The following is a 12,393-nucleotide window of genomic DNA, read 5'->3' on the forward strand; positions in this document are numbered from 1 at the left end:
TACCGAACCGACAGCCCTTTCTTGTGTCTCTCTCCCCAGCATCGGCCGGAAGGTGGTCACCACGAACCACCTCTCATCTCCTGGGTTTTTACCTTTGTCGGCGAGGTTTAGAGCTGGTTTGTAGGAGGTATTGCTGGCACTGCGCCAGTCTTCCTTCACGGAACTGAAGACGGGGACTCCCCCTATCCCTGAGCCCGAGCACATCCGAAAATCATCAGACTTTAATCCTGTGTTGTTGGGTCTTACACCCGATACTGCACGTTTCTTCTTTGGGCAGGTGGACTGTTTGGGTGGGCTTCGACAACTTCCCCAGTGACTTGGAAGGAGAGATGTCAGTTTGCCTATGTTCCTTATTATTTAAGCAGTTGATCGCAAAGGGAGGGCATGCTATTATTCCAGCAGGCCCAGAGCTGGCGACCCAGTGGCCTGTATTGCCTTTACTGAACACTCAGACTCTCTGCTGTACAAAAATTTGGGGTGGGGGCGGGGAGAGTATTTTCTAACAAATGAACTATATACATGTGGCATAATATTCCCTGTAAGGGAAAAGGACCTCCAGGTCCTTATCATTCACGCTTTGAGTTCTGCATTCAGTTTTCGGAGACAAATTGGAGCTCATTTACGGAGAAGGAACTAGAAACCATGTCATATGAATGAATGCCTAACTGTTATGGTGGTTGTTTAGCTAGGCAGGACTTTTAAGGTAGTAATATCCATCAATCATTTGAACGTCTGCCTTATGTTGGATGAATTAGACTTGTTTTGTAAGGTTCAGTGGGATAGAGCTAAGGTCAGTGGGTACTAGCTACAAATTTCTATGAAGTGCTCCCTAACAGAATGTATCCCAGTTAAGTTAGCCTACCTCAGGAGGTAATGAGTTTCCCAGGAGCTAGCAGTGTTTAAGTGGATTTGATGGCAACTTCATGGAGATGTTATAGAGGGGAATTCAACTATGATTAGTTATCCTGAGTGACCTTTTAAAAGTCCTTTCAACCCTGAGATTCCATGATTCTGGTAAAGATAAAATTTAGTTTGACCATTGGATCTTTTCATTACTATAATAGAAATTACACCATAATCAAAATTCAGATAATATTTGTCTTGTTTTTATGGGTCATTTCTAAAGAAGTTCAAAATTATTTTTATTTGTGATCTTTTTAAGAATTTAAAATTCTGAGACCGATGAAGCATGTGGAATTCTGACCTCTCCTTTAGGAAAATAAAGAATTATTTCACCTTTTGATTCTATTTATGCCTCTGAGACTAAATGCTGAAATGAAAAAAAAAAAAAATTAAAGCATCATTCTTTTTATCCCCAAACATCAAAAGTGGTGCATCTCGGTAATAATACATCTGATTGTGTAATTTTACAAGGAAGCAGTAATCCTCAGCCTTATACACATGTAAGGTAGTAATTTGGTTTACAATTAACTGGAAACAGTTTAAGTAGCTATTATATTGTGTGTATGTCCTGTGTTACATAGAGCAGATGGCAGTAGAAGTGGAAGTAACATCCCAGCGTCAGTTGAAATAACAGTGTTAATACTTGAGTGACTTTCAGTGTGCTGTTCTTCACCTTGATAATTTAATTTTTATTTATTTATTTTTTGAGAGAGAGAAGGACAGAACATGAGTGGGGGAGGGGCAGAGAAAGAGGGAGACACTGAATCCAAAGCAGGCTCCAGGCTCTGAGCTGTCAGCACAGAGCCCGACATTGGCTCAAACTCACGGAGGGTGAGACCATGATCTGAGCCGATGTCCGACGCTTAACCGACTGAGCCACCCAGGCGCCCCACTACCTCAGATAATTTAAAGATTAGTTTTGTACTGCCTGTGATATCAGCATTTATTTCAATTTATTGAGGTTATTTATTTAGTGTCTGGGGGCCAAAAGCTGGGGATAGAAAGATGAATGAAACAAAAGCCTTGTGCTTGAGAAGTTTATGATTTAGTGGGGAAGACAGGAAGGTCAATGGAAATTTAAATCTAAAGTGGCAGGTGTCATAATAAAGGAAGGCATGTAGTGCAGTTTTTAAGGGTTCAGAGGCAGGGATCTAACCAGCCTAGGATTTGGGATTGGGTGGCAGGTCTGGGAGAATGGGCCATTTGCAATGTCTTTAAGAACAGTTGGGAGAAGAGGACTGGGTAAAGGCCAAGAGATCTAGGAACACTTGGGCAAATATACAGGAGTTTGGAGCACCACTTGTTGTTGTTATGTTTGGTGGTATTCCAAGTAATTGTATATGTTGAGAGTGGAAAGTTTGGGTTTTGGAGTGGTGGGAGGTGAGACTTGGGATCTAATCTTGGACGTTTTGTCTGGCCTTCTAAGGATTTTGCATTTATTATCTAGGCAAAGAACAGTCATTGAAGACCTTCAGATAGAAAATTAAGGAGTTAGTTTTGCATTTTAGATCACTTAGGGGGAATTAAAAAAGTTTCTTGTTGACAATTCATGAATTTGTCCTGTCCTCTAATTAGATTGTAGCTTCTTGGAATATATATCTTTCTAATACACATTGTTTCACATATATGATCATTGAGCAAACATTTGTTTTGGTTTTATTTATTTTAATTTCATTACTGATTTATATGTAGCAAAAGTGGCCTAGCTAGTCACTTTCAGTAAAATTTGCATTTGCAAAGTTTGAGTATGATAACATAATCTGGAGCCTGTTGTAAAAGGAATTAATATTTTAAAACTATTAACAATAATATTCCATTAAAAGTTTATAAAGAAACTGCTGCCTTTTATTATTGAAAGTAGAAAATTAGCATTTGTCTTAACCATGAAGTAGGTCTTAAGTTGGAAAAAACTTGTTTCCAATTATCACTGTTATATGTTATATATATACAACATATATTACTACTAATATACATATATGTGTGTGTAAACACACACACACACACAGTTTCTTTTTAAATTCAAGAATTCAAAGCCTAAAAGCTAAGTTATAAGAACGAGAGTTCAATGTAAGATGTAAGGAGTGGAGTTTTATATTTGCATTAATCAAATGATTTGTTCTTTTTTACACTATACAATATTTTTCTTTTAAATTTAGTTTTTGATGATGAAGAAGAAAGCAAATTGACCTATACAGAGATTCATCAGGAATACAAAGAACTAGTGAGTATTTTTTCCACTAATTTTAAAAGGTAATTAGAATAATGTTAATTTTAGCTTTTCTAAATTAAACACATGGATTTTTCCATCTTAAAATTCTTTAATGAAAAAAAAATCCCACCTTGAGGCACCTGGCTGGCTCAGTCATACAGCATGAGTTAATCTTGGGGTCATGAGTTCGAGCCCAACCTTAGGCATAGAGCCTACCTAAACATTTTTGTTTTTTAAAACATACAATCTATCCTAATAGTACTACCAGTTCCATCAGGCTGCAAGGCTTCTCTGAGTATTTCATCCTTTTGACTTCTTATCTCTTCTACTGTAGAATCTAAAGAATGGATTTAGGGTAGCTATTTTAAGAGATCTTGCCTCTAATCTTTAAATTTTATTCTTATTCTTCTGATTAATCCAGAGAAGTGTTAATTATTAATTTGACATGATTGTCTTGTGATTTTAAAAACTGGCTCTGAGTAGCAGAAGAGTTGTACCACATTGAACATCATAACCTTGACTTCCATTATTTCAAGCAGAGGAAATAAAATTTCATTTGATTCTCTGCAAAAATTTTAACTTTTTGTTGTTTGTTTTTTTTGGTGAAAGACATTGTCATTGCCATATAATAAAATTTGCTATAAATTAATAATTGCAAGCAAGAATTTAATACTTAACATGAAAACTGTCTTTTGGAATTTTTCTATGTAAATTATAAAAGTTAAACTTTCCCTTTTTTAGGTTGAAAAGCTGTTGGAAAGTTACCTCAAAGAGATGGGAATTAATGAAGATCAATTTCAAGAAGCATGCACTTCTCCTCTTGCAAAGACACGTACATCACAGGTTTTGCTTTTGTGTTATTCTACTGACATAGAATTTTAACAAAAATGTCCAGGGTTTTGCTTGCATTTGGCTATGTTTGATTGTCAAAGTATACTATTTTGGACACTGTAAGAGTGAAAAGCTAATTCATCATATATGGGTTCTTTTTTATAATTACCTCAAGAAATGATCAGTTGAGGTATTAATGAGTTAATGCAGCTAAAAAGGAACTTTCTGAATGCATAACTATAATAGATCACAGGGTTTGTCCAAACTACTGTTTTATTTATATAGATCTTGCATAGGTTTTCAGTTGCTCCTTTTTTTATCTCAGCAGTTTCATAGTAAATGCTTTCTTGGAATTCCTTCCCTTGGAACTACTTTTATTGTCTCATTAGTTCTGCAGTACTGGTTTGAACTCAGTATTATGTGTTTTTATAATTAATATATACTGAGGGCTCATGCTAGCTGCTGTTTTAGGCACTTGACATATATTCTAGCATTTAATCTTCCTGATGCCTCTTAAGAATTTGGCACTATTGGGGCGCCTGGGTGGCTCAGTCGGTTAAGCGGCCGACTTCGGCTCAGGTCATGATCTCGTGGTCCGTGGGTTCAAGCCCTGCGTTGGGCTCTGTGCTGACAGCTCAGAGCCTGGAGCCTGTTTCAGATTCTGTGTCTCCCTCTCTCTGACCCTCCCCTGTTCATGCTCTGTCTCTCCCTGTCTCAAAAATAAATAAAACGTTAAAAAAAAAAAAAAAAGAATTTGGCACTATTGAGTGCCTGGGTTAGTTGGTTAAGTGTCCGACTCTTGATTTCAACTCAGGTCATAATCTCCTGGTTTGTGGGTTCAAGTCCCACATCAGGTTCTGCACTGACATTTCAGTGCCTGCTTGGGATTCTTTCTCTCCCTGTCTCTCTGGCCCTCCCCTGCTCTTTCTCAAAAATAAATAAATAAACTTAAAAAAAATGTTTAAATTAAAAAAAAATTGGCACTATTTTATTTCCACGTAGAAATGAAAGAACTCATGCACATATATATTAAGCAGTGCAAAGTCCACTACTAAGTAAGTAGTGCTAGGATGCCTGTCCAGGCACTCCCAACTGTGAGCTGTTGCTCAGAGGTTCAAGATGGGGATATGTTGCTACTGACCAAATAGCCTTCTTCACAAGTTGTTTTAGCTTCCCATTTTCCACCAAATAAACTATAATTCCTTAGCCAGATGATAGTGAGGATTGTCTATGATGTGACCCTAAATTATATGTTCATTCTTCTGCTATAGTTCTCTAATATATTATGTACTATAGTCATTACAGGCCACTTGTTCTTGTAAACATCCATGTGTCTGGCTTTGTTCATGCCATTCTGTAACCCTGGAAAGTTTGGCCCCCACCTTCCCACTGCATTATCTTTCCCTTATCCAGAGAATCCCTCTTACATAAGGGCCTTGCTGAAATGTTACTTTTTGTAGCAGTGTTCCTGATCCCTCTTATGCTAGGGTAGACTAGCACTCATTCTACCTCACTGGACACTTGTACATTTTTGGTAGAATTACAGTTTCTTAAAAGTCTGTTTGCCTTTCTAGATTGTAAGTCCTTTGAGCTGTTTTGAGTATCTTTGCATTCCCAGTGTCTAGCACAGAGATGAGAACTTAGTTCCTAGCAGGAGGTTCTTAATAAATGTTTGTTAACTTAAATTATCTTCTTATCAGGGCCTAGAAGAGGTTGCTTTGACTACTGTTTAATCCAGCACTTTCTACTATAGTTCTCTTTTGCACAGGTTTTGCTTATTTAATGATCATCTCTAATTCTAGAGATAGAACGTCTTTAATATAACATGACATTTTGAAAAATATATTTAACTATTATTGGTATGCTGCACTAATGTAAATAAACATTTGGTTTTAGTTAATAATGGTGTAAAGCAAAAGTTGTTCACCAATAGATTTTATTCTATATGTACCATAAGTTTAGTTTAACGTATAATAATAGGCAATATTTTCTTTTCCTTTTTAGTTGAACAGGAATAATTTGAAAATTATTAACTAGTATTTAGGTTTCTTTTAAGACATTGATATTTGTTTTTATTTTCCTTGTTTTTCAGGAATATTTTCTATTTTGGTTAATATTTGTCAATCTCTTAATTAAGCCATTGTGAATTAGCCTGAATTACTTTGTGAATAAAGATATTCATGCTAATGGTAGACTCATCCATCTTTTGTTTTCACTATTAGGATAACTTTAAATTATTTGTGAATGAAGATGTTCAGAATTTTAAGATACTGTTTTTAGTTCAAGAGTAATGCATCTTTCTCTTTTGTTCTGTCATATAAGACCTTTTGATTTATTTGGAGTTGATTCGTAATACAGTCTTGTTATGTAGTAGGAGACAAGCCTTTTGATACAGACAGACCTAGATTTGAGTCCTAGATGTTTCATTTGCTAGCTACAAGACCATGGAGACTGTTGTACTGTTTTCCTTTCTTATCCATTCTGATTCTCAGTTTCCATATCTGTAAAATATGGGTAGTATCTACTTTGGAAGGTTTTTGCAAAATTTAAGAGATAATATTCATAAAGCATTTAGAACAATACCTGACATTTATAAAGTGATCTATAAATGGAAGCACCTCCCAATTAATACTAGCTATTTTGGTGGTTGATTAGCAGTGTGCTAATTAGGCCAGGGTCACTGGTTCAATCCCCATGTGGACTAGTTAGCTGTATTCTCTTATGGAGCAAACACTTAGCATCAGATACTGAATAGCAGTAACCTGATTCAGTCAGCACAAGGCCATCACCATTACCAGAAGAACAGCTCAAAACTATGTTATTTACAACTTTGTAGCAATAATCTAATCTTTACACAGAAAGATCAGAATGCTGATTACATATGCCAGTATAGGGTGCCTAAGAATTAACTCAAGAAACCAGTTGCTTGCCCTGGGTTACTTAGGAGGTAATTTTTATTTTGGTTTGGTTTGCTTGGTTTGGTTTCAGTTGTTTTAACCAGCTCCCACTGAATTTTACTGCTAAAGCCCACTTAACAAAATTCTTTTCATCGGGTTTGGTCATCGTTATGCCTAGACCACTGCTTCTGCCATACTCTATTTATTGATGTCAGCAGGAATAGCAAGGAATGCATCAGATGAAGAACTCTAGTTTAAAACAACAACAACAAATCTGTGAGGACATGTTTTTCTGTTATATATGTGATTCTTAAAAAATTCTCATGAATTAACCTCAGAAAATATGATACTATAATAACTACTGAGATACTCATTATCTCAGTCATCTTCAGTTGAATTTTGTAATTTTGTGGTATTTTACGACTGAAGGAGGCAAAAATGACTTCCTTCATTGTGACTTCCTTGTGATTTTTTGTTGAGGATAAAGTACATCATTGATTTCTATGTACCATATTGCAGAAGACTTCTATATGGCAAGAGACAACAGTATTTTTTACTTTTGTTTTTTACTTGATTTGCTTTGACTTTTATAATATAAACATTAATACTTTTGTATTATGATAGTAATTTGGCAAAATTATGCTGTTTTTCCGATAACTTGTATCATTGAAGAGATTACATATGTAGTGTAACTTTCATTTTCTAAAATACACACAGGATAATAAACAATATTTTGTATGAGTGCTAGTAAGATTTTTAAATATTAATACTTTATTTTTTAGAGCAGTTTTAGGTTTACAGAAAATTGAGCAGATAATACCATGTCCCTTGTTTAAACATTTTTTTTTTAATGTTTATTTATTTTTTGAGAGAGAGGGAAAGAGAGAGAGTGACAGAGTGCCAGTGGGAGAGGGGTAGAGAGAGAGGGAGACAGAATCTGAAGCAGATTCCAGGCTCTGAGTTGTCAGCACAGAGCCCAACATGGGGCTTGAACTCACGGACTGTGAGATCATGACCTGAGCCAAAGTCAGATGCTTAACTCACTGAGCCACCCAGCTGCCTTATACAGTGTCCCTTATTAACATCTTTCATTAGTGTGGTATATTTGTTAAAATTGGTAAGTCAGCATTGATATATTATTATTGACTAATGTCCACAGTTTATATTAAGGTTTCCTTTCTGTGTTGTCCAGTTCTATGGGTTTTGCCAAATACTTTATGTCATATATCCACCATTACAGTATGTTACAAAATAGTTTTATTGCCTTAAAAATCCCGCTGTGTCCTACATATTTATCTTTTCCATCCTTGCCCCTGGCAACCACTGCATTTTACTGTCTCTCTAGTTTTGCCTTTTCCAGAATGTCATATAATTGGGATTATATAGTATATACCTTTTCATACTGGCTTCTTTCATTACGCAATATGAATTTAAGGTTCTTTCATGTTTTTTTTTGTCGTTGTTTGATAGTTCATTTCTTTTTATTGTCATGTAATATTCCATTATGTAGATGTACCACAGTTTATCACTTTACCTTTTGAAGGACATTTTGGTAGCTTAAATACTAATATTCAGGGGCGCCTGGGTGGCGCAGTCGGTTAAGCGTCCGACTTCAGCCAGGTCACGATCTCGCGGTCCGTGAGTTCGAGCCCCGCGTCAGGCTCTGGGCTGATGGCTCGGAGCCTGGAGCCTGTTTCCGATTCTGTGTCTCCCTCTCTCTCTGCCCCTCCCCCGTTCATGCTCTGTCTCTCTCTGTCGCAAAAATAAATAAAAAAAAAGGTTGAAAAAAAAAATTTAAAAAAAAAAATACTAATATTCAGGGTTTTATGTGGACATAAAAGTTTTCAACTTATTTGGGCAAATACCTAGAGCAAGACTTTTGGGTCATATGGTAAGATTAAGTTTAGCTTTGTAAGAAATTGCCAAACTCTCTTCTAAAGTTGCTGTGCCATTTTTAATTTTCACCAGCAATTAATGGGAGTTCCTGTTGCTCCACATCTCTGGCAGCACTTGGTATTGTCAGTTTTTTGCATTTTAGCCATTCTAATATGTGTGTAGTGGTTTATTTTTGCCCATTTTAAAATTGAGTTGTTTGTTTTCTAGTACTTGAATTATAAGGCTTTTTTATATACAATTTTGATACAAGTCTTTTTTTTATCAGAAACGGGTTTTGCAAATATTTCACAAAATTTTCTTCTGTGGCTTATCTTTTCCTTCTCTAACAAAGTCTTTCACAGAGCAGAAGTTTTTTTGTTTTGTTTTGTTTTGTTTTGTTTTGTTTTATTTCAGTGAAGTCCACGATTTAATCAATTTTCTTTCATGGATTATGCTTTTGGTGTTGTATCTTTGGAAGTCATTGCCAAACCCATGGTTATCCAGATTTTCTCTACACTATCTTCTAGAAGTGTTATGGTTTTGTTTTTTACATTTAAATCTGTGTTCCATTTTGGGTTAATTTTTGTAAAAGGTGTAAGTTTAATGTTTAGATTCATTTTTTTGCATGACCCGTCATTGTAGCACCGTTTGCTGGAAAGATGATTTTTTCTCCATTGGATTGCCTTTGTTTCTTTGTCAAAGGTCAGTTGACTATGTTTGTGTCGGTCTGTTTTCAGTTTCTTTCTGTTCTATTAATCTATTTGTATGTTCTTTCACCAATACCATACGTCTTGATTATTGTAGTTTAAGTTTATATATTTATTTTGAAAGAAAGAGAGTGAACGAACAGGGAAGGGGCAGAGAGAGAGAGAGAAAGAGAGAGAGAGAGAGAGAGAGAGAGAGAGATGTGCTATCAGCTCAGAGCCTGACATGGGGCTCAATCTCATGAATCATGAGATCATGATGCCATGAATCATGAGCCAATATCAAGAGTTGGACACTTAAGTGACTGAGCCACCCAGGTTCCCCTTGATTATTGTTGTTTGTAATTAGTCTTGAAGTTAGTGTCTGTGCTCTGACTTTCTTTTTTAATATTGTGTGGCTATTCTGAGTCTTTTGACTTTTCATGTATATTTAAAAACTGGTTTGTTGATATCTACAAAATAACTTGCTGGATTCTGTTTGGGGTTGCATAAATCTACAGATCAAATTAGGAAGAATTGACATGTTAGCAATATTGAGTCTTTTTATCTATGAACGTGGAATATCTCTCCATTTATTTAGATTATCTTTGATTTCTTTCATCAGAGTTTTTTAGTTTTCCTACTATAGATCTTCTGTGTATTTTGTTAGATTTATTCCTAAGTACTTATTTTATTGTAGAAATAATGTAAATGTGTCTTTTTGTTCCATATTCCCATTTTTCATTGCTGGTATAAAGGAAAGCAATTGATTTTTGTATAGTAACCTATCCTGCAGCTTTGCTATAATTAATTGTTCCAGGAGGTTTTTTTTTTTTTTTTTTTTAATACTTATTTATTTATTTTGAGAGAGAGAGAGAGCATGAGCAGGGGAGGGGTAGGGAGAGAGGGAGAGACAGAATCCCAAGCAAACTCCGCACCATTTGCACAGAGCCCGATGCAGGGCTTGAACTCAGGAACTGCAAGATCATGACCTGAGCTGAAACCAAGAGTCGGATGCTTAACCAACTGAGCCACCCATGCGCCCTCCAGAAGTTTCTTTAAATTGATTCTTTGGAATAATCTACAGTCAATCCTGACATCTGTGAACAAAAACAGTTTTATTTCGTCCTTCCTAATGTTTGTACCTTTAATTTCCTTTTCTTAATGCATTAGCTAGGACTTCCACTATTATATGAATGGGATGGGAGTGGGAAGAGGGAACTTGTTTCTGATCTTAACGGGAAAGCATCTAGTTTCTCACCATTAAGTATGGTGTTCACTGTCAAGTTTTTTTTTTTAATGTTTTTTGCTTTTTTTAAAAAAAGTATTTATGTTTGATTGAGAGAGAGAGAGAGAGAGAGAGAGAGAGAGAGAAAGTGAGTGAGGGAGGGGCAGAGAGAGCGGGGGACAGAGGATCTGAATTGGGCTCTGTGCTGACAGCCCTGATGTGGGGCTCAAACTCATGAGATGTGAGATCATAACCTGAGCCAAAGTCAGTTGCCTAACCTAGTGAGCCACCCAGGTGCCCCAGCTATCAATATTTTGTAGATGTTCTTTATCAGGTTAAGGAAATTCCTCTCTATTCCTCATCTGCTGAGAGTTTTTATCATGAATGGATGATGGATTTTGTCAAATGCTTTTTCTGCATCTGTTGATATTATCATATGATTTTTTTCTTTTTTAGTCACTTGATGTGATGGATTACATTAATTAATTCCAGGGTGTTGAATCAGCCTTGCATAACTAGAATAAATCCCACTTGGTCATGGTGTATAATTCTTTTCATGCACTGTTGGATTCAACTTGCTGATATTTTGTTGGATATTTTGGTATCTCTGTTCATGAGAGATACTGTTCTGTGCTTTTCTTTCTTGTAGTGTCGTTGTCTAGTTTTGGTATTAGTATAATGCTAGCTACATAAAATAGCTTAGGGAGTACTCCTTCTGCTTCTATTTTCTGGAAGAGATTGTAAAGAATTGGTATAATTCCTTTTTTTTCCCTGTTTTTGAAGATTCTTATCTGAGGGCAGCATATGCATGTTCAATTACATGTAAAACCCTAATCTGAATCATGCAAGGAGGGGTGGTAGGAAAATAGCATACACACTGAGTAAGTTATATATGGAAGAGATAGGGAATTTCAAAGTCATACTTTTTTTTCTCAATAATTTGAATCAATAGAACATCTTTTACATCATTCTATAGGCTATGCTATTTAACTTCTGCAAACAAATATTTAATCATTATTTTTTTGAGAAATAATATGAATCTGTAACTTTTCTTCTAAGTTATCTTTTTTTTTGTAGAGAAATTTTATAATTTCTTCATTAAATTTTTGGTAGAAATTACCAGTGGACCCAGCTAGGCCTGGTGCTTTCTGTTTTGGAAGGTTATTAATTATTGATTCCTTCTCTTTAATAGATATAGACAAATTCCAATTGTCTGTTTATTCTTGTGTGAGTTTGACAGATTGTGTTTTTCAAGGAGTTGGTCCACTTCATCTAGGTTATCAAATTTGTGGACATAGAATTGTCAGTAATATTTATTATCCTTTTAATGTCCCTGGGATCTGTAGTGATGTATCCTCTTTCATTCCTGATTTTAGTAATTTATGTCTTTTCTCTTTTTTTTTTTCATAGTTAACCTGGCTAGAGATTTATCACTTTTATTGATAGTTTTGAAGAATCAACTTTTAGTTTTGTTGATTTTCTCTATTGATTTTCTATTTTAAATTTAGTTGATTTCTTCTCTAATTTCTACTATTTTTTTCCTATGCTTATTTTGGATTTAATTTGCTCTTTGTAGTTCCTAAGGTGAAAGCTTAGATTATTGATGTTAGGTAATTTTCTTTTTCAATATATGCATTTAATGCTATAAATTTCCCCTGAGCACTACTTTTACTGTACTCCCCAAATTTTGATAAGTTGTATATTCTTTTAGCTAGAAATATTTTAGGGGCACCTGGCTGGCTCAGTTGGTTGAGTGTCCAACTCTTG

General features: G+C 35.4%; 1 protein-coding gene across 2 annotated transcripts in view; it reads left to right on the plus strand.

Annotated features, from left to right (window-relative positions):
* Positions 1-12,393, plus strand: part of CFAP36 (cilia and flagella associated protein 36) — a 30,165-nt gene that overhangs the window by 260 nt on the left and 17,512 nt on the right. For both annotated transcript variants that reach the window (XM_049651496.1, XM_049651497.1), the window contains exons 2-3: positions 3,060-3,124; positions 3,854-3,955. In XM_049651496.1, coding sequence (XP_049507453.1) covers positions 3,060-3,124; positions 3,854-3,955 — 167 coding nt within the window. The remainder of the gene's footprint in view (positions 1-3,059; positions 3,125-3,853; positions 3,956-12,393) is intronic.

This window comes from Panthera uncia (genome assembly GCF_023721935.1).
Source record: "Panthera uncia isolate 11264 chromosome A3 unlocalized genomic scaffold, Puncia_PCG_1.0 HiC_scaffold_11, whole genome shotgun sequence".
Classification (NCBI taxonomy): domain Eukaryota; kingdom Metazoa; phylum Chordata; class Mammalia; order Carnivora; family Felidae; genus Panthera; species Panthera uncia.